Source organism: Colletotrichum orchidophilum, assembly GCF_001831195.1.
Source record: "Colletotrichum orchidophilum strain IMI 309357 chromosome Unknown Scaffold_79.1, whole genome shotgun sequence".
In the NCBI taxonomy this organism is placed as follows: Eukaryota; Fungi; Ascomycota; class Sordariomycetes; order Glomerellales; family Glomerellaceae; genus Colletotrichum; species Colletotrichum orchidophilum.
In genome coordinates this window covers 64,483-86,566 of record NW_019173035.1, presented here as the reverse complement: position 1 = coordinate 86,566, position 22,084 = coordinate 64,483, and the positions used below count along the sequence as shown (strand labels likewise).

At 54.0% G+C, this 22,084-nt stretch overlaps 5 protein-coding genes across 5 annotated transcripts; 3 read left to right on the top strand and 2 right to left on the bottom strand.

The window, feature by feature from the left end:
• Positions 1-515: 515 nt before the first annotated feature.
• Positions 516-1,140, top strand: CORC01_08981 (acetyltransferase; the record flags this gene model as incomplete). Its single annotated transcript, XM_022620611.1, has 2 exons — positions 516-932; positions 988-1,140. The coding sequence occupies 2 exons, from the start codon at positions 516-518 to the stop codon at positions 1,138-1,140; spliced, it is 570 nt and encodes a 189-aa protein (XP_022472858.1).
• An 817-nt stretch (positions 1,141-1,957) lies between these two features.
• CORC01_08980 (carbonate dehydratase) lies at positions 1,958-2,596 on the top strand (the record flags this gene model as incomplete). Its single annotated transcript, XM_022620610.1, has 3 exons — positions 1,958-2,137; positions 2,201-2,352; positions 2,416-2,596. 3 exons carry the CDS (start codon positions 1,958-1,960, stop codon positions 2,594-2,596), a joined length of 513 nt encoding a protein of 170 aa, XP_022472857.1.
• A 1,396-nt stretch (positions 2,597-3,992) lies between these two features.
• CORC01_08979 (topoisomerase IV) lies at positions 3,993-9,401 on the top strand (the record flags this gene model as incomplete). The annotated part of the gene is made up of 2 exons (XM_022620609.1): positions 3,993-7,670; positions 7,728-9,401. The coding sequence occupies 2 exons, from the start codon at positions 3,993-3,995 to the stop codon at positions 9,399-9,401; spliced, it is 5,352 nt and encodes a 1,783-aa protein (XP_022472856.1).
• Positions 9,402-10,681: 1,280 nt separating this feature from the next.
• Positions 10,682-12,061, bottom strand: CORC01_08978 (uncharacterized protein; the record flags this gene model as incomplete). Its single annotated transcript, XM_022620608.1, has 5 exons — positions 10,682-11,134; positions 11,203-11,504; positions 11,565-11,726; positions 11,805-11,837; positions 11,986-12,061. The coding sequence occupies 5 exons, from the start codon at positions 12,059-12,061 to the stop codon at positions 10,682-10,684; spliced, it is 1,026 nt and encodes a 341-aa protein (XP_022472855.1).
• A 3,447-nt stretch (positions 12,062-15,508) lies between these two features.
• Positions 15,509-18,849, bottom strand: CORC01_08977 (TBC domain-containing protein; the record flags this gene model as incomplete). Its single annotated transcript, XM_022620607.1, has 3 exons — positions 15,509-17,471; positions 17,609-18,219; positions 18,277-18,849. The coding sequence occupies 3 exons, from the start codon at positions 18,847-18,849 to the stop codon at positions 15,509-15,511; spliced, it is 3,147 nt and encodes a 1,048-aa protein (XP_022472854.1).
• Between the last annotated feature and the right edge of the window lie 3,235 nt (positions 18,850-22,084).

Here is a 22,084-nt window from a genome sequence, read left to right as displayed (position 1 = left end):
TCGGGAGCCCACATCTCCACTCGCCTCTCCCGACACTTTTGCGAGTCTTGATCACATCAATTGAAGTCATTGACTCATACGGACATATCCCGCACGCAACTGAGCCTCTCACACCCCCGTCTTGTGTCTAGTCTCTTGAAGCTGAGGTGAGCTTTTGCCAAATTTCCCCTCACTCAGCGTCAACTTATCCACACGACCTCGCTGCGCCAACTCAAGGAAGGCCAATATTCTCTTTACTGACTTGGGGATACTTCATGACAGGTCTAGAGAACTGCGTGCATCTAATCACCACTTAGCTCCCACTAGCACGTCAGGGTCAGAGGATAAATTTCGCCGTTCCTGCATTGTCGATCTCTACTAGCTCTCACATCGTCCTGGCCCGGCCGAGCTGCGCAATCTTTAAGCCATCCAGCCAGGGTACAGTCTCTGCCGTATACTTGTAGACAATACTTCATCGAGACGGCAGAGGGGCACACTTTCTGCGCACGCATAAGGCAAGGAGGACCCCCTTCAAGATGTCCTCAAACTCGGGGACGCCGTACATCTTCTCACCGGCGGATCACACCCACTTGATTCCCTACCTGGCCGCACTTCATGCTGGCTGTATCAGCTCGGATCGGACTCTCGCGACTTTCCTGCCCCCTCTGTCACACGAGAAGCTGCTGGGCTGGTGGAAGGATCGCATAGCAGAGGTGACTGCAGGCACCCGCATGATGTTGATCCTCCTCGACGAGTCCGATCCGGGCACCAAGTTCAAGGGAACCGAGCTCATGGGCGTGGTCATGCTTTCCATGCCCTACTCTGAGACGGGCCCGTTCCGCGGTTTTGTCGAGAAGCTTCTCATCAGCCCCAAGTTCCGTCGGCGTGGTGGCGCCAGGATCTTAATGAGTGCTCTGGAAGGTGAGGCCATTCGAATGAGACGAACGCTACTGGTAAGAAATCAGAGCAATAATCCGAGCTTGAAGCTACCGCTGACGAGATGCCCAGATGCTCGACACCGAGGTCGGTAGCCCAGCAGAGGACGTCTGCCGAAAATTCGGATACGTCGAAGTTGGCAGAATCCCCAATTACGGCATTAGCCCCGCCGTTCCACGACAGCTCAAGGATCAGATTTTCTTTTATAAGCAGCTCTCGACGTAGCCGGCTACCCCCCCAATTCCACAGCGTTGAGGATGGCCTGTTCTAGATAGTGATGACAAAGACGAGGCCGCCCACGTCGTGTGTTGACCCCGTGCGGGCGAGGACGGGATTTGAGAATCGAGTGAGAGTCTGGTTTTGATGGCATACATGACCGACCTCTCGAGATCCCGACACCGTAGTTTCAAGGTGACCCGATGTGCAATTGAAGGTTGTGGGCCAGTCGGAGCGGCTCGGTGACGGCTCTTCGGGTTGATGCAACACCGGCGCTGACTTTGAGCGGGGTCCACTTCAATTTGGACGACGGCACATCAAGAGCGTCGTGGAGGCAGAGTGCCGCGAGTGCGTGGCCGATACTTGGCACACAGATTGGTGACGGAGCGACAGCTTACCAATAACGCCGATCGGTGCCACGATCAACCCCACCTTGAAATCGGGGTAGTCGGGCGGTACCTTCTCACCTTTCCCAGCCGGGACCGAACTATTGCTCTTGGGATACGAAGACGGTGAAGCTCGTTGGTTGAACCACTTGGTGTGCACAAAGGCCGAATCACGCCATATACCCACAATCAGATACCACAGGATTTCCGCGGTATCTCGTGCGCAGCACTTACAGGATGATAAGTCGGGCTTGGGGGACGAGAGGGATATGTAAAGCTAGGGATATCCCTCCTCTGACAATCCCGAGACAGTTCTTGTGTACCAGTTATTATACCACAGTCTAGGAGAAGCAAGACAAATCTTCCACGTCTCATATCGTAACCCGCAATAAGTCCACAGAGAAACACATTATACAAAGAAACACATCATCTTGCCCACCATGTCCGCAATCCAAAAGAACGTCGAGGTCGCCTCGGAAACGTATTCGTCGAGTTTCGACAAGGGGCATTTGGCCCTCCCGCCAGCAAAGAAGTATCTCGTTCTTACGTGCATGGATGCCAGAATCGATCCGGCGCGAGCTTTTGGTATCGAGTTGGGCGACGCGCACGTCATTCGTAACGTAAGATTCCCAGAAAGTCTTTTCATCGAGTCGACGCCTTTTTTGCTCATCGTGACGATACAGGCCGGCGCTTCAGCCGTGGATGCAATTCGCAGCATAGTCATCTCACAACAGCTCCTTGGCACTCAAGAGATCGTCCTCGTCAAGCACACCGGCTGCGGCATGCTGACGTTCAAGAACGAGGACGCGTTTGGCCTTGTTGAGAAGAACCTCGGGTGAGTACTATACTTTATACGGGCATCATAATCTAGTCTTTCATGTTTTAACCTGTTTGTCAGCGCCGAGGCTTCCTCCGAGGCGGCGAGCCGCATTCCCGACTTCCTCCCCTTCACGGAGCTGGATGCGGCTGTCAAGAAGGACATTGATTTTATCAAGGCGTCCAAGTTGGTGCCGGATAGTGTTACGCTTAGCGGCTGGGTCTACGAGGTTGAGACAGGAAAGACGAGGCGCGTTGTTTGAGGGTTCTAGTGACGATGGGTTTGAGGGACGAGAGGGCGCAAGGAGAGGCGTTTTTGCAGTGTTGGCAGTGTTATGTCACTGACTGGAGATGGGCATGGGAACGTAAAGGATGATCGAGCGGCCATGGGATGAATTTTGCGTGTAACCGCAACTGAATGATATGGAAATTTATTAACTTGTACGATAAATATCATTCGCGCGTATCTGCGCGTTTGTCGTCAACCTTTAGCAACCCGACGAGAATAACCGGCTGGAGAGATTGACCATGCGTGTTCGCTGGTGTCTTGGGCTTAAGGTTGTGGGTCTGGTTCCTCCCGCCCGTCTGGTCTGTGGTGGAATTCCAAGGTACCTACCCAAGGTAGGTAGTGCCACCGCTCTGCGACGCCTCAATTAGACGGCGGGGCAGAGCGTGCAGGTGGCAGATGCCGGAGGTATCTTATCTGGGTCCTGTTCCCCCGCTCGCGCCGGGACTCTGGCGCCACACCGTGGGAGGCATTTGGGCCTGAGGCAGAAAACAAAGGGAAAGGCCCCGACGCTGTCCAGTCAGAAGGAGCCAGGACTGTGTCGCGACTCCATTTCATCAGGTCCCCAATTTGTTTACTCGCGCCAGGGGCCAAACATCAACATCCCAAAGGGGTTGCTACCAACAACAAGAAATCGTCCTTCGCCCAATCCAGTCCCGCCAAACCGGTCCAGCTACACGACAAAGTCGCAACACAACTCTTCACCATACCCTCTTTTCGATGTAAAAAGACCCTGCTCGAGCTGGCACACTCGCTCCCCTCTTCCATCTCCTTTTTCTCGCCGTCCTTCGTGTCAATTGCGCGCCTGGTCCGCCCAGCTAGCCGTTTTGGAACAAATCTTCTTGCACCCTCGTCCTTGTGTCGCCGAGCGATTCTTCGACCGCTTCTACAATCACCAAGTGTACCGACCACTACCGCGTTCCGAAATTTCTCGTGTTCCTCCCCGCGCCTCGGGGAGCGCATATTGTACAAAATGTCATCCGATGAAGCGTCGGTGTTTAGCATGGGAGAGGAGTCTGACTTTGCACCTATGGTATGTTTGCTTCTTTTTTTTTTTAAGTCTGCAGATGAGATTCCTGTCTCTGGTGGGACCCCTTCACTTCACTCTCGCCTCTCGTCGCAACCCGGGGAAAGAGCCGCCGTCGCGCCTGCTCTCTCATTGTGGGCTATACCCAGATCTAGTGGTGCGCCGCAACTGCTCTGATCACCTTCCATCTTGACGAACTTTCATTTGTCGCAAACCAAACCACGGCCGCGAAAAGATTCCTCACGACTTCCACCCGTATACTTGCGCGAGCCCTTCCTTCACATTCCAAATACCAAGCAGAAGTCAGACCTTCCTGTACCTTGCTTCCTCCCGAACACCCGGCAAGATGCCCATTCTGCAGCGCCCCAACCAGTTCAAACAGAGCTCTTTCGCGCCCAAGACTGCCCCTCGGATCGTTTCGCGACCCAGTACTGATCCGTCACAGAAGCCCAAGGCGAAGGCAGCCGCCGTCAAAAAGGCACCAGCGAAGAAGTTGACCCAAACTACACTGAAGACCAAGGCCGCACCCAAGAAGCGCGCGAAACCCGAAAGCGACGAAGAAGATGGCGCCTCAACTTTCTCCAACACCCCCCCTAGCGCCAAGAAGCTTAAGAAAGCTCCCGCTGCGAAGAAGTCCAGTGGAAAACCCCTCTCAGAAATTGAAAACGACAGCATGATGATCGACGAGGAGGAGCCTGCCGCGCCAAAGACCAAGAAAAATGCCACGGATACCTACCAGAAGCTCACCCAGCTGGAGCATATCATCAAGCGTCCCGATACCTACATTGGATCCGTTGAACCCACCGAACAGCCCATGTGGGTTTTCAACAAGGAGACGAAGCTCATGGAGTACCGTAAAGTCACATTCGTCCCGGGTCTGTACAAGATTTTTGACGAAATTCTTGTCAACGCCGCCGACAACAAGCAGCGCGATGCTACCATGACCACCATGAAGATTACTGTGGACCGCGAAGCTGGCGAGATCACTGTGGAGAACAACGGTAAAGGTATTCCGGTCGAGATCCACGGCAAGGAAAAGATCTATATCCCCGAGATGATCTTCGGTCACCTCCTGACTGGTTCCAACTACGACGACGACGAGAAGAAGACGGTCGGTGGTCGCAACGGTTACGGTGCCAAGCTTTGTAACGTCTTCAGTGAGCAGTTCACTCTTGAGTGCCAAGACTCCAACAGCGGAAAGAGATACAAGCAGGTCTGGACCGACAACATGAGCAAATGCGGCAAAGCGAAGATTTCCAGCAGCAAGACTAGCGACTTTGTCCGGGTTACGTTCAAGCCTGACTTCAAGCGGTTTAGCATGACCGGTATTGACGATGATCTTGAGGCTCTCATCAACCGCCGCGTCTACGACATGGCTGGTACCGTTCGCGGCATCAAAGTGTTCTTGAACGGCACCCACATCAAGCTCGCCTTCAAGGGCTACTGTGAGATGTACGCCAAGGCGATTTCCAAGGAACGTGGTGCAGAGGAAGGCGTCGAGCCCAAGGTTGTTGTCGAGGTCGACAAGACCGATGCCCACCCTAGATGGGAGATTGCTTTCACCGTGTCAGACGGCTCTTTCCAGCAAGTCTCGTTCGTCAACTCCATTGCCACCACATCAGGCGGTACACACGTCAACTACGTTGCCGATCAAATCACTGGTTCGTTGCTAAAAACCCTCGACAAGAAGAAGAAGGGCCACGCGCTCAAGCAGAACCACATTCGCAATCACATTTTCATCTTCGTCAACTGTCTTGTTAACAACCCAGCTTTCACTTCCCAAACAAAGGAGCAGATGACCACCAAGGTCAGCCAGTTTGGTAGCAGGTGTTCGCTCACTGAGGAATTCCTAAAGAAGATCGCCAAATCAGACGCCATCCAGAACATCATCGACTTCGCCGAAAAGAAGGCAGACAAGATGATGGCCAAGAGCGATGGTAACAAGCGATCCCGCATCAGCAACGCGAAACTAGTTGATGCCAACTTGGCTGGCACTCGCCATGGCCATGAGTGTACGCTCATTCTCACGGAAGGTGACTCTGCCAAGAGTTTGGCTGTTGCCGGTCGTGCGATTCTGGACCCTGACCGCATCGGAGTCTTTCCCCTTCGTGGTAAGATGCTGAACGTACGAGATGCATCGATCGACCAGATTACGAAGAACGCGGAAATTCAGAACATCAAGCAGTTCCTCGGTCTCAAGCACAAGCAGACTTACACTGACACCAAGAGTCTGCGATACGGTCACTTGATGATCATGGCCGATCAGGATCACGACGGTTCTCATATCAAGGGTCTTCTCATCAACTTCTTGCAAGTTCAGTACCCGTCCTTGCTGCAGATTCCTGACTTTTTCCGGGAGTTCATTACCCCAATCGTCAAGGTCTGGCAAGGACCCAACCCGAAGAAGCCACTACGTCTCAAGTCATTCTTCACCCAACCTCAATATGAGGAGTGGAAGGAGAGCAACAGGAATGACCTCTCTCGGTGGTCCTACAAGTACTTCAAGGGTCTGGGTACCAGTTCAAACGAAGACGCCCAGGTGTACTTCACCAACCTTGATGACCATCTGAAGGAGTTTGAAACGATGAAAACGGAGGAGGTTGACCTATTTGACCTTGCCTTCTCCAAGAAGAAGGCGGACGCCAGAAAAGAGTGGCTCGGTAACTTTGTTCCCGGTACTTTCTTGGACCAGTCAACCAAGACCATCACGTACAGCGATTTCGTCAACAAGGAACTCATCCTCTTCTCCATGGCTGATAACATGCGATCTATTCCCTCGGTCCTTGATGGATTGAAGCCTGGTCAACGCAAAGTCATGTTTGCCTGTTTCAAGAGGAACTTGGTCAAGGACCAGAAGGTCGTTGAATTGGCCGGTTACATCTCTGAGCAGACGTCCTACCACCACGGTGAAGTGTCTCTTCAGCAGACCATCATTGGTCTAGCGCAGACCTTTGTGGGTTCAAACAACATCAACTGTCTGGAGCCCTCCGGAAACTTTGGTTCTCGACTTGCCGGTGGTTCGGATGCTGCCAGCCCGCGTTACATTCACACGAGACTGTCACCATTTGCCAGGAAGATTTTTTCTGCCCTCGACGAGCCCAACTTGGAGCCCCAGTATGAAGATGGAAAGAGGATTGAGCCCAAAGTCTACGCGCCAATCATTCCCATGATCCTCTGCAACGGTGCCGACGGTATCGGTACTGGTTGGAGTACTTCCATTCCCAACTACCACCCGATTGATATTGTCAACAACTTGAGAAGACGCATGGGTCGCCTAGATCCTGAGAATAGCGAGGATGGCGTGTTCCAGGCTATGATGCCGTGGTTCCGTGGCTGGAAGGGCACCCCTGAGCAATCCGAGAAAGACCGCTACAAGTTCAATGGTATCTGCGAGCTTGATGAGAAGACTGGTGAAGTCATCATCACTGAGCTCCCTATCCGTATGTGGACAGAGGATTTCAAGGCCAAGCTCGAAGAAGTCATCAGTGGTACTAAAGGCCCCGTTTGGATCAAGGACTACAAGGAATTCAACGACCACAAGAACGTTCATTTTGTTATTCAAATGGATGACAAGCATACCAACGACGTTCTAAAGGACGGTCTCATGGAGCGTTTCAAGCTCACCAAGCAGGTTGCAACCTCAAACCTGGTCGCCTTTGACACCAATGGCCAGATCCGCAAGTACGAAAAGGTGGAGGACATACTCGAGGAGTTTTATCACTATCGTCTGGAAATGTACGCCCAGCGCAAGAAGCATTGGCTGAGTGTCTACCACTCGGACTTCAGAAAGCTTTCTGAACAAGCCCGTTTCATCAAGGAAATCATCGACGGCAAGCTCGTCGTTGCGAAGAAGAAGAAGCAGGTCCTTGTCGAGGAGCTTGCCAAGCGCAAGTACGAGGCCTTCCCCAGAAACAAAGACAAAAACGTCAAGAAGAAGTCCACCGACGAAGATATGGAGGGCAATGATGGCGGTGAAGAAGAAGAGAACGACGAGCAGACCAACGGCTACGACTACTTACTTTCTGTTGGTGTCCCCTGATCAAAGCTGTCAAAACCTTGTCGCTAACAAAGGATTTTTTAGATGCCCATCTGGAATCTGACTTACGAACGCCTTGAAAGACTTCAGAAGCAGATTGAAAACAAGAAGGCCGAGCATGATGCACTTCTTGCTCTTAGTGAGAAGGACCTCTGGTCTCAAGATCTCGACGACTTCGTGGCCGAGTGGGATACCCAAATGGCCATGGACGCTGAAATTCAGACCAACATTCGGAGACTGGGTAGGCGTGTGTCGAAGAAGATTGGCGCTGGTAAGGGTAGAAAGACCAAGAAGGAGGATGATGACTACGCACCCGGGGAGAAGAAGCGTCCTGGGCCTAAAGCAAAGACTGCCCCCAAGGTCACTGAGAAGGCCGCTGAGAGGTTTGTCGCCATGTTCGAGAAGACCAAGACGAAGCCAAAGAAAGAGGATGCCGAGTCGGACGCCTTCTCGGACAATGACTTTGCTGCTCTTGGTGGTCGAAAGAACGCGGCTAAGCCCTCTGCCGCGGCTGAACCAGCTCGACCGAGAGCAGCAGCAACCAAGAAGAAGCCCATCTACCAGCTGAGCGACTCTGATGACGACGATGAAGATTTTGCCAGTCTTGGCAAGAGCACTTCTGCTCCAGCGGATTCGGCTGTCGAGGACAACTCATCGCAGAGTCAGAAGCCCGCAGCGACCAAAAAGCCTGCACCCAAGGAGCCTTCGCCAAAGGTCGAAGAGTTGGATAGCGACGACGACGACGACTTTGAGAACCTTGGCAGCAAGAAGAACTCCAGCGACAAGCCCGCATCAAAGTCCGCCTCGGCCGAGCCTGTACCCAAGAGCAAACGAGCCGCTTCGACAAAGAAGTACGTTATTGACGATCTGTCTGACGAAGACGAAGACGCCTTCCAGAGTGCTGCCGAGCAGAGCGCGTCCCCTGAGCCGAAGCCCGCAAAGCCCACTGCTAACGGCAGGGGTCAGCGGGCTGCTGCTACCAAGAAGTCCAAGTACGTCCTCGACGACGAGTCTGAGGAGTCCGAGGTAGAGGACAACCACATTGGAGATATCGGTTCTCTGGTCCGCGGAATCGGCGCGCCCAAGGCGGAGACTGAGAAGGGCCGACTTAGTCTGTTCGCCATGAATCGTCCTGACGCTGGGCGCGAATCCACCTTGCCCAAGATTAAAACCAAGGCCTCGAGGAACTTTGACGACGATAGCGTTGACGACACCAACTACGAGATGCTGGCTCGGTCATCTCCCCACAAGACTTTCACCAAGGGCGACGACATTGACAGTTTCTTGAGCGACGACGGTGCTCCTGCTGCCAAGGCTTCCAAGGCAAAGGAGACCAAGGCTGCCCCTGCTGCTGCTGCGGCCAAGAAGGCTCGTGGTCGTCCAGCGGGAGCGAAAAACAAGGCCAAGGACGCAGAGGCAGCACCGGCGCCCAAGGCTAAGCCCAAGGCGAAGGCGGCTCCCAAGCCGCCCACCCTATCGCCCGCGGCCAAGGCCTACGCCGCCAAGAAGGCGACGAAGCGCGTGCTGAGCGACGACGAGGATGAGGATGTTGAGATGGAAGACCCCGAGTCCCCGCCCCGTCCCGCTGCCCGAAGCAGACCTGGGCGTGCGGCTGCGACAAAGGCGAAGGCGAAGCCTACCTATGTCATTGACGACGACAGCGACGAGATGGCCGTCGACGAGAGCGAGGATCCGTTCGACATGGATGATAGTGATTAGTGGATTGGTTTTCAATGACGCGTGAGAGCGTATATGTGTTGTGTATACTGGATCAGGGTCGGCAAAAGGGAGGGGGAGTGGTTAACGGCGGCTGATTTTACGAAAGGGCAGACTTCCCTGCTGCTACCTTTCTACTTTGCTATTCTATTGCTCACAGTTATTTTTCTTTTGCAGAGAGCTGGGGGAACAGCACCTCTCGCTCCTTTTCTTTCAAGCCGCAGACAGGCCCGGGCGGTAATAGTATGTGCCCATGTACCGGTGTATACCTCAATACCGCTTGCTCCGCTGTAAGAAGAATGGAATCCGGACTCGTATTACAAAAACTTGCATGTCCCCCGATATGACGTGCCGCAGCTTGGCAAGTGGGTAATGTAGGTACGCCGTCGAACCCGTCTCTCGAGTCGATCTCGGTGCTGCTGCAATTTGTATCTCGCCTTTATGGTGACCCTGTTTCAAGACACCGTTAAAAAAAACATATCCTTTGATTCAATGCTTGATGGGTAGGTAAAACGCTGCGACAATAGCAGGCAGGCAGGCCTCTCTAATCTCTCTTACGCACTATTTCAAGTAGGAAATATGGGGGGGAGCGGAAGTGGAAAGCGAAGTAAAGGACACGGACACCATTGAGAATGGGATAGATGGGAAGCAAGGAGGGTGTAAGGGACTGCGGGTCGAACGGGCGGCCTCATCTAGCCATCTAAGTGTGATTGCTCGTGACTGTCGTTGAAGAAATCGAGGACGACATATTCCTTTCCATGCATGTCTCATCTTCTACATACTCACCAACGATGAGGCAGTCTTGATAGACCGCCGTCACATGGAATCGTCCAGCATGTACAGTACAAACAATTTCAGGAACTACTGCCGACTGCGATTGGGTATGCCGCGCTCACTAACCATAGACCAGGATAGAGGTAACTCGTTTCTTTGCGTCCCCTAGACAATCTGATGATCCCCCGTTCGCCAAAGCCGTGTGCCATGAAGAGAGAACTACAAGCCAATACACTACATGCATACACGATAATCCGTTCAACGACCCTTGCCTCCGCTTGGAGACACCTGATATTATCCTTTTCGTTGCTTACTATGTGCAACTGAACTCCAGAGAACCAACTCGCGAACCTTACCACGCCGATAAAGTTGCAGAGAGAAAGTGGTGTGCATAATCCCGTTCGTGTTCTTCGTGAGTCGTTCCGTTGTCGTCAAGCCGGTGGCATAACGCGAAACCCGCGTATGATTGCCAGCCTGTATACACTCAGAAAACCAATCGAACGAGAAATTTAGGAGGCAACCATGGGGGTCTTCTCGTCGGCGGCCGGGACGACGGGCTCGGTGGTGGTGCTCTCAAAGTCAGCCTTGGGGGCGGACGGGAAGTCCTTCTCCTCCACCGAGGGGATGGCGGTGTCAGCGGAAGGAGCAGGAGCGGGCTTGGAAACAGCCTCGGGGGATGCAGAGCGACGGCCAAGCAGCTGCTGGGCCTTAGCGGTGTAGTCTCCCATGTACTGCTTGGTGATGTTGGTGGCCTCGGCAGTGTGCTTGCTGGCGACAGTGCGGAACTGGTTGGTCTGCTGGTTGATCACCTCACCGGCGCGGTGGAGCTGGGCGTCAATGAGCTCCTGGTTAGAGGTGTAGATGAGAGGGACCATGAAGATCGCGGTGGTGGTAATCAGAGAAAGGCCCCAGAAGGGAACAATCTTGACGAGGTAATAGGCGATGAAGGAGCCGATGAAGGCCTACGGCGAGAAATTGCGTCAGCCTCAATGATGTCAATAATTGTGGAGAGGTCACGCGAGCAGCTTACAGCAGCAGAAGCACCAATGTTCTCGGCAAAGACAATGCGCTGAGCCTCAATCACGAAGAAGTTGATCAGCTCGTGAACGTCTCCTATGGCGGCATCGAGCGTCTCTCTAGGAATGACGTGGTAGCGTCTGGGGCGGAGCTGGGTAGCAAGGCCGTTGTTTAGGACGAGCTTGCCGGCGACCTCGGCAAGGACGGTGGTGCCAAGCACCATCCAGGTGAGCTTCAAGCTGTATCGCAAGACATCGAGATAGCGAGCAGCGAAGATGAGGGCGACGATGGAGGAGTAGGCAATGGCCGAGGCACCTGCGGGGTGATTGTCAGTCGGGATCGGGGCCATAGAAGGAACCCGGAACTATCACGTACGAGGGTTGTTCCACGAGATAAGCTCGAAGAAGAAGGAGTGGTAGTGAGTCAAGGGTTGGCCGGTAGCAGCGGGGTTGGCGGGAGTCTTGCGAGAGGCAGCGAGGTTTCCAAACTCATTTGAGGTCTTTGCGGACTGGTCCTTAACACTCTGGGCGACCGGGCCTGGAAGGGAGAATTCTGGTCAGCATTTGACGATGCGCCACAAAGACGTCATGGGAGACGTGGGGAAGGAAGATGTACCGGTAGCGACCTGCTGGTAGGCAGCGGCAGCGTCTGGGAGGAAATTGTTAGCTTATCGGCCTCGCTGGAGGTGGGGAGTAAAGCTTGAAACACTATTCGCACAAGTTAGTCGGAGGTTCCCACGGAGGCAGATCTGGTACGGGAATCGCGGGATCTCAGGAGCAGCGATAACGTACCTTACTCTCCTTGGTGGCCTGGATGTAGGAAGTACCGTTGGCAGAAGGAGCCGCGGTCGGGGCGTCCGGGAAGTCAGACATCTTCTGTGATCGCTGCGAGGTTATGGCGATTTATGTGTGGTGTTGTTGTTGAGGAGACGAAAGACTGCGGTCGGGCAGGTGCTGATGGAAGTGTCGTGTGATGGCTGAGTTGCTCGAAAGCTACCAGGTGTGCGATTCAATAAATCGAAGCTTGGGTGGGATGGGAGAGAGTAGCTTTGTTAGAAGCAGGTGGCAGAAGCTTGGGTAGGGAGAAGATCTGAAGATAGGAAAAGGTGTGCAGGTATGTAGGTAGAGAGGTGAGGAAGGCCAGGTGTTTTGTTGTAATGATGTGTAGGTCTGGAAGCTCAGGCAGAGGTGTAAACCGGAGAGGTGAGGGTGTGTGTTTGTGAGTGTGTGGGTGGGTAAAGTAGCTGGCAGCAGGTGGGAGGCCAGGGAAAAAACGGAAGGGGGAGAAGAAAAAAAAAAAAAAAAAAGGACTTTGTGTGTGTGTGCCCGGTGGTGGTGGTGCTGCTGCTGCTGGGTGACAGTGATGCAAATGAAGATCGAGAAGAAAGGAGCACCGCAGAGTCCACTGAGAGTGTCCGTGCCAACGCCAGGCCAGGACAGGCCCAGGGCGACGGGCGACGGGCGACGGGCCAGCCAGCGGGACTTGGGAGCAACGGAAACTCCATCAGTCCGTCCCGTCTGGAAAGAAGCAGTGACGCCGTTGTCTCCCAAACAGGACCTGCTAGCCGGGAGAGGGCCCACGTAGGGACCTTTCTCTCCCTTTACTCACACTTAACTAACTGCCTGTCCTGCACCATCTTCACAGCTACCGTGCTGCGGCAGAGCAGGAGTACGTACGAATGAATACCGGTACCAGCTCCAGCTCCAGCACCCATGACTGCATGGTGGAGAGACGGCGAGCACAGGCAGCAGACGCAGGTGCAGACGGAGAGAGAGAGGGGCGGGGGTCGGGGTGTGGCTAGTACTCGTCCCAGCTTGTTTCCAACTTGATGACGCAAAAGCTATGCCACAGCAACCAATCGCCCGGTACCCATTGACTACCTGCCAAGGGTGGTTTCCCAAGAGGTCCAGTACCCCTTGGGGGCCTTGCCGCCATACAAACATTCGCCGCGTCCACCCCCAATGACCCAATGACGATGTATCGTGTCAGTCCCCCCATCCCCTCCCCTCCGCCTTGGCGTCATCCCACCGCGTAGCGTCCTTCGTTGGGCGCTAGCTATGCAGCCAGCATGTGACGTGCTCCTGCATCTCTCTCTCGCTCTTCTTCCCTCTTCCTCTGCCTAACCTTTTCTTGTCTTTCAGACTCTCCCAGAGGTCTAGATTCGCAGCCCACTATCCCACCCAGTGACCGCAGCGGCTGAAGCGACCGGGAAGGCAATGAAAATCCTGGGAATCCTGAAACGATGGCATTTCGCTGATATGTTCGTGATACATTGCCCAAAGAGGTTGGAGGAACACGCAAAAAAAAAAGTGTCAACGAGAAGTAATAAGCACACGAGACTACGGAGAGCTTGGTCCTAGCTTCCCAAGCTACCCACACACACTCCCGCCGATTCCCTAGCCCTGCCGTCTAGCCCGTCCACACTTTTTAGCCCGCCTACTCCCCCAAGTAACCACGTAATTCACAATATCACATATGATCTTGGTCCTCCCAAACTTGAAGACTTCACAGAGCTTTCTTACCCCTTGCTCAGACGCTCAACCTTCTGACCCAGGGTATCCCGATGATTTTTGACAGCTAGCCACCTGCCAGCACATCACTTCCAGGCTTTGTAGCATATAGCTATCTCAGCTCACTATACCCGGCAACGGGTCTGGGCAACGGACAACGGGCAAGGGGCGCCAGTCCACCGTTGCAAAAGAAGCCAAAGCCATCAAACGAACCTTTCTCTTCCTCTACTTGTCAGACAGACGTATGCAAGCCACAGGGTCCCATCAAGTGTTCCCCGATATTCAGGTTTCTAGCCTCACCGGCCGTCGACACTCCCCCTTCCCCGCCGTCCGACCACCCGGACGTGGACCGGATCCGATGCCCCGGGCTTCGGGGGAGCACGTGCTTCAGCGTCTTCCTACACGTGCCAAACGCCGGCACCGGTAGCTAGACGATAGGTACCAAAAAAGGTTTGCAGAGGAGACGACTAAGTTTTTTTGTCACTCGACGTTTTAACATGGCAAGCGACAAGCGACACTAGAGCTGTTTCTCTTCGTCCGCGTGTGCCCTCATTATCTAGTGAGGAGTAGTAGTTGTTTGTGGCTGCTTCATCTAGCCACGAAAAGATCTTCCAAACCCATGCCAAAATGTCTCGGCCAATGCCCACGCAAACGTCAAACGTCAAACGCCAAACGCCAAACAGAAAAGAGTCCTGTCCATATTCCACCCTCCCGCATAGTGAGTGACCCATCTGTCTCATAGACAACGATATAAAAAAAAAGCAAAGCAGGAAAAAAGAGCCTTTTTTTCGGCGTATCCTCCCGAAATCCACTTACTACCACAGCAACATCCCCTCCAAACCAGCAATATCCCAGTCTCCCAGGCACTGTATGCGCCGCAGCTTTCACATGCAATAACCAGAGACGCTACGAGAAAGTCAGTCAATTCTGCTTCGTAGTATTGCACCGCCACACTTAGGGCCCCGGCACATGGGGACATGGGGAGAAAGCCATGCGCACCCCAAAACTGCTGCAGATGCAACATTGGGGTCCACGATGCTGCTAAAACGGGTCGGCGAAAAAGGGGTTCGCGCCTTATTCGTCCCTGTGGACATGGGGGGCTTGCCCACAGTAATAGACTACTGATAAGGGTAGCTAGCTTAGTACCTTACTCTTCCGGGTGCTAAATCGCCCGCCCAAAGGCTAGGGACCACGAAGAGGACATCTGGCCAGTCTCACTTTGCAACGTCTCGTCAACTCATGGTGTTTGATTATTATCCTTCGTGAATTGTTTTCTTCCCACTGGTATTCTGATACTATCTGTAATTGACAAAAGCCCTCTCCTCGACAAACTCCAGTCCCTCTGCTCATGAGGGGGAGGGGGAGGGGGGTTAAAAACAAACAAATGGGGCCGACGGACATCCCTAGTTTCATAAAGGGCGGAGACGAAATCCGTCCGCTCTCGCCGTCGGGGTCCGGCTGTGCCTTTCCTCAACTCCGATGCCATGAATGGTATGAATGAAAGAATAAAAGAATAAAAATGAGTAAACAGTCTAGAATGCCAATGCCATGCAATGGGTTTCGTTCCGGAAGTAAGAAGAAGAAAAATGCTCCACCAGGCGTGGAGCAGGCTGACTTCCACAGATGCAGAAAGCCACGGTCTCGCCTTCTCATTGATAATGCAATTATCAACGTGTGGCGAGCGAGCATAGGGGTCTGGTACCCGTCGCACAAACCAGAATGCAAAATAGTCTAGATGATCCGAATGCTCCTCTAATTTGTTGTTTTGGAACGCCGATGTGGTTGTGAAAGAAGTCGAACGCTTCCTGATTATCTCCTCCAACCCCAGAATCCCCCCGCCGCGGGCGCGGGAGCCGCTGCTGGGGCGGGCGTCGGCGTGGCAGATTTGGCGGGCTCTGCCGCTGCGCCCGTAAGGCGACCAAAGACTCCCATGGCGGCTGACGCCGCCGTTCCTGCCGCCGTTACCGCAGGCTGTGGTTGTGATGTCTCTCCCGTGACGAGACTATATGCCTTTCGGAGGCTCTCAAGCTTCTGTTTCGTCTCTTCGACTTCTTGCCTAGCAATAGCTTCAGAAGTCTTGGCCTGCACAAGCTCCAACAATAAAGCTTCGTGTTGATCATCTGTCGGTGGCGGAGCCGGTAGAGGGGGCGGCACCTGCGTAGCCGGTGGCGGCGTCGAGTCGTGAGGCTTCGGCATTGATGATGATCGCTTGCCGAATATCGATCCAGCTTGAGACGGGGTTGACTTGCTCCTACCCAGTTTCAACTCTCTCAAGCCGCTCGCACCACTGGCGGAACTCTTCCTCACAGGCGAATCACCATCGGGCTGAGTATTACTCTCCGCGCCTGCGGCAGATGCCCGCGCCCTCATGGTGTGGATTTGCTTTTCCAGTCGCTGTTTGTCCTGGTGCAAGATACGTGTATGCGAGTGGGATTCCCGCACTTGATCTTTGAGGGTAGTAATTTCTTGTGCTAGGTCGTGCATTTTCCGATTGTAGTCCTGCGATTGTGATACCGCGCTAGCGAGCTGGTCCTTGAGTTGCTGCAATTCCTGTTGCATTTGCGATTTTGATTCGCCTCTGGACATCCTGCGTTCGACGCTGCCGCTGCCGTGGCGCCCGAATCTTTGCTCGACATTATCGAGGAGTTGCGAGAGGTCCCCTGGCGAGGGGCCATCCTGCTCGCCGATCTTGGCAGCGGACACATCTCCCTGGCCTCCCTCACGTTCCTCAGTTGCGGGGTCATCGGTCGCCTTGAGAGTATCGATGCTCGCATTGGTACTGACAGAGTCGTTGCTGGCCTTTTTGCGCAGACCCTCCAGAAGCGACCGTACGGCCTGTTTGTCGTCCTCGCGCTGCTCCCGTTCTTTTTGTAATTCGTTTGCGAGTGATGCGTGGTTTCGTTGCAGTTCGGTCAATGCGGTGAGGAGGTCTTCGATTTGAGTGTGTAATGCATTCTCTTTGTTGTTCTTGCCGCTGTTGAAGGCCTTGCCGCTAGGGATGGGGGTCGATTCGCGGATGGATGCGCTGTCAGTGTTTGATGAATCTCGGGACACGGTGGTCGCATCGGTGGATGCAGAACTGAGTACGCTGACGGAGCTGGCTTCCATCGAATTGAGGGTGGAAGCCAGGCTCTGTTTCGATGTGCTCCTGCGCAGCATGCTCACAGGCCGTGACGGAGCGGTGAGGCCCGGGCTGAGGGTGGAGGAGGACTTCGGGGAGATGATGGTGGAGGAAGCCCAAATGCGGCCCAGGAATCGGGAGGCTGCAGTGGTCACGTCGGAGGAACGCGCCGCATTAGCGCTAGCAATTTGCGCGTCTCGGTACCCCTGCTCCAACTGTAGCAATGTCTCTCTGGTAACAACGCCCGATAAACTGACAAAGTCCTGCACAAAGTCGTCTGCGTTGTAATGGTAGCAATCCCACAGACCCCTCGAAAGGAGAAGTTGCATGACATCCTCGAGCTCGGTGCACGCTAAAATCCGGGCCTGATTCTTCTGCATCAGGGATAGGGCGACCCGCATCAGAGTCTCCGGGGCCCCCTCGGCAAAGATGACATCGTAGATGCGAAACAGCATTGGCAGGGGACATGTTACAGCAAAAAAGCTGAGGAACCATTGTGAAACGTAGGCCGGATCGACTTGCAGTTCTTCCAGATGGTTCGACACTGGTGTCATGTGCTCTCGAAGAAGCTCTCGAAACTGGTAGATGCGTACATGCAGCCCTGACAGGTCTGGCAGGAAACAGCTTCGCAGATCATATCGTTCCATCAATCTGCCCATCCCAATGTTAGCCTCGACGTTGCATTTGCATTTGCTTCGAAACCTTGTTTTTCTTTTTCCTCGGACCCCTTTTCCCAAGAAATCGGGATAGGGTCGGCCGCGCTTGCTTTTTGGGATTTTGACACTTACCGGACTAAAACACAAAATGCCTGTTTATCGGGCATGTGCATCAAGAGAGGGCCGACAAGAAATGCCAGCCCTTGGCAATAGCCAATTTTTGTATCGTAGAGACTGAAGCATTTGAGCACCCTCCCAAGCATGCGTTGTCCGTCGCCTTCAGGGTCGCGGAACATGTCGACTCCAGGGAAACTCCGACCGAGGTCTTTGCCAATAATGGGCTCGTAAGGACTCGATTCGCCCGTGAATCGCTCGTACTGTTCCTCGAGTGCGGAATCCCTGGCGCCTGCCATGCTTTGCCATACGACACCTCGTAGCGGGGGAGGAATGCCTTTGCGTATCTTGTTCGATAGAAGCGTCGGCAAGCGAGCTGCCGTTTGTTGATAATCCTTAACCAATGCAGCATAAAACTCGAGGTCGGTCATTGGCGGCGGCGGGAGCATCGAATATCGCAAGGCCGGGGGCGTTGGCCCATGGACCATGTGTCGTAATTGTGCCATTGATGGAGGTCTGGGACGATTGGAAGCGGTTACTTGTTCCACTGCTTGGACTTTGATGGTCTTGGGGTTCGTAGCCAGCTTATCGTTCTCTTGCTCGAGCATAGCCAGCAACATGGCTGTAGACTAGGAATTGTAAGCCTCGACAAAGTAGCTATTGGAGGTATCACGTCATGCACTTACTCTGTCTGTATCCGCGTCTCTAGGCTCTTGTGCTTCGGATTTCTGCAGTTCGTCCCAGTTCACCTCCTCCTCGTCCTCTTCTTCTTCGTCCACCTCGGGTCTCTTAAGGTCTATGGGCGTTTCGAGGAGGGTTCCCCTAGCTGGCAGTGAAGTTACACGGTCTCCCTCTTCTTCGGCCTCGTTCTCGCAATCCACTAGCTCGTCTTGAAGATTCCGGGTAGCGTCCGTGACAGGCAACGGTGTCGTCGGGTTACTCGGTTGCGTGTGGTCGGTCTCGTCCTCTTGCTCATCCCGGGCCTTGGCCTCTGAAATCTCTGTCGGAAAAGGAAGCTTTTCAATCCTCACGGTACTAGGTCTCCTCCTCGGGGGCGAATTGGGGCCAACATTGGTGTCGAGGGTAAGGGTAGGCGGCTCGGAAAGCCTGACGGTGACCATGGAATCGTGGGCCAACATCTTGGGCGTCGTCTCCCGGTGGTCGTCGTCGTTGGCGGCGGCGGGTCTCGTGTCGGGTTTGGCATGCGTCAGCTCGGTGTTGTGGTCGGTGTCATCCCGTTGCTGCAGCGCTGGGTTCATGGCCAGGCCGCCGAGTGGTCGATTGGTGTTTTGGCAACAAGCAGTCGCAGTAGTGACTGGAATGTGGACTCGGCGGGGGTTACTACAGTAAGGTAGGACGGTCAACGACGAGTGCGCGCGGCCGTGGCGCTATTTCCCAGACTCATAAAATCGCAGGCCAATCTCGCCTCGACAAGTTCCGAATTCGAGGTTCGATTTGGTTCAAAGTTGAGTGGGCACCTCGCGAGCCAAGAGACTTTCGTACCCAATGAAATGTGTACCGGTAGGGGGAGCGCGAGCGGCAGGAGAGTCGAATGCCACAAGGGATGTGCACAAGGTTGGCAGCGGTAACACAGCAAGCAAGCAGAGAGAACAAGACGCGGTGCGAATGTGTCCAACAAAGTGACTGGCTGTGGCTTTGGGCCCGAAGTCTCTCATCCAACGGTTTCCTTGTTCAACCGAGAGCAAGGGGGTATCGAGTAACGAACGACACGGCAGCGGGAAAAGAAGATGGGTGGAATCCACAAAGGGACGCCTCCTTGAACAAGCGAAGTCGGGGGATGTTGAGTAGGTAAGCCTCCTAGATCAGCCGACGGCGAAGGGTGACTTTCGGGATTCAATGGGAACTGGAGGGAGACTGCTGGGAAGAATCAAGAAAGGATTGGATGGCGACAGGAGGGGATTGGCCTGTAGGCGCGTCAAGTGCTCCTGTGGTTTTGTCGTTTCATCGAGGGGCGAAGGACACTGAAACGCTGGGGTGGGCGGCCCAGGGTGGATTCCAGGTTGGGTTGGACGGATTAGCGATTGCAGCCTCTGACAGTCTATTCTTGCAGATTGCAGCAGCAGCAGCAACATGCAGGCGTGAATTAGGTTGTGAATAGGGCCGCTCTGTCTCCTTCTGGTTCCCGGCACCTTCGTTTTGCAGGCCCTACGGTATGCCACCGGGAGATGTGAGCTCGGCAAGGGGAGACCGGGGCGTACAGAGCAGCCACAGCTGAGCAGTTTGTGCAGCTGTCGTCTGTTCAGACAGATATGACGGGGCGGACCTAAAAACTGATGCAGACGTTGCTAGGGCCAAAGAGTCGCCGTCTCTAGCGCGGATAGCACGGAGAGGTGGATTGGGATAGCTCCGAAAGCTCGAGTGTGCTTTACCTCAGATGACCGCGGATACCAAGAGGCTTTGTTTCCAGTCCGGGAGATCCAAAGGGCCTGGTGGCGGTTTTGGTGGTGGTGGTGGTGGTGGTGGTGGTCTTGGAATCTTGGACTGATGGACTGATGGACAGAAAAGAATGCGGGATGTGCGACAGGGGGAGAGGGAGGACGGGTGATGATCAGATGAGATTGGGTTGCGTTGGCAATGGGGATTGGGCGAATCTCGACTGGTCTGGAATGAATTGGGCGGTCAAAGGGAATCCGTGGACTCTTCCACTTGCGCGCTTCCCAGACACCTCTACACTACATCATGGATGGAATTAAATGGTCACAGGGCGGCACGAGAGGAAGGGAGCTTGCAAACAAGATGCTGCCTGCTGTGGTACATCCGTACCGTATGCCTACGTAGTAAGATACCACTATGCAAGCCCGGGTGCCATGGAGGGAATTAAAAACATCCAAATATACTACGCTACGTAGCATGGGGACGGCGCGATGCCCGAGATTGGTTGATGACAACATTTCCATACGAGCCGGATAGCGAGAGAGGGGAATTCAATTTCCCGAATCCCAAGGGGCGGGGGGCAAACGAAACCGCGACGCCAGAATATCCCGCCCGCTCATTCGCCCTCTTTCTGGGAATGTTTACATCACTCACCAAGGCCTTCGAACAAGGTCTCTGTCTCGCGTCTTGCGTCTTGCGTCTTGCGTCTTGGACCCGTCCATGAACACATCGTTTGTACGCAGTTCATGTCCCAAAACCCCCTATTTCTCGCATCAACGGTCAATAGATCAACAGCACCGTCAGCACCATCAGCCCAACGAAATGAACCGCGAATGACTACCACCTTAGGTACCTAATCGTGGTTGGCCAGACCAAGGAAGATCAAAACCACAGCGAATCATCTTGAAAAGCTCGGACGAAATTAGCAGCAGAAGGCACGCGAGAAAAGTAGCCGCTTTCTGCAAGGTACAGGACCGCTAGCGCCCACGAACAGTCCAATCATGGCCCGCTCTGTCCCCCCAGCTCCGGCAGACCTGCACCGAACAAGCTTCCACGCGGCGGGTCACTTAGACTCAAGTCCCCGTCCGACCACCCAACGCCATTCTGTGCGATTCGGAATTCCACCATTTCGTGATTTGCCTTTTCTCCTCCCCTCGATCCTGCTGCCATTTGCCGGGTATTACCGAGTACCCAACCGCATCCACAACGCCCAGCCCAACGAGGAGGGGGGGGCCAAAGGACCTTGGCTTCACAGCAAAACTTGTTTGACCTGTTGGATATCTTTCCGTACCGCAGTGTGCTTGGCTACGAATACACTCAGACACTCAAATCTGGTCCTCACGGTTCCGTCCCAAGTCCAGAAACCTGCATGAGGATAGACAGGTGAACTTGCTCGCGGCCTTGGATCCCACAGACGTCTTTGCCATCCATTCGGGATCAGGACAGAGATGAATCAAAAAACCTGCCGCCGGGAGATGAGTCTCCCTACGCCACTCGTCCTTGCGGCGTGGGGCCGAGAGCACGTCGCACCCGAGCCAAAGCGCAACTCTGGACGGATACATGATCCAATTTGACAGGCCTGTTCCAAGGGAAAATACCAGTCACCAAGTATCTACGTACACGTATACTTCCCAAATAGGATATTGTAGGCAAGATCGCTGAGATCCTTCGTTGCGGTGCGTATCTCGACGGGTCTTTGATATCGATCAAGGTTTGACCTCTGTCGCTCACATAGGGTGTTGTCCATTGAATTCCACCGTAATTGAATCATCCAATGCCTGCGAGGCCACGGGAACGGCATGGCATGGCACGGCCGTAGATGAAGCTGTCTTGGTGTCGGTTGTCACCGGCCCGAATCCAAACATGTCCGGCCCTGGGAGTGCGAGGATTCAACAAGCACATAACAATTACAATTGACGAAAGACCCAACGGTTGCCTTTGATTTATCCAATCTTTAATTCGTCTCATCCACCTCTTTCGAGCTCTTTCGAGCCAATGCGCCCCTGTCGACATATATATAACACAACTTGCCGCAACTCCGTCGGCTCCAATGATACGGTCTATGCAAACTTGGCTGACGGCCTCTTCTAAATCCACCAA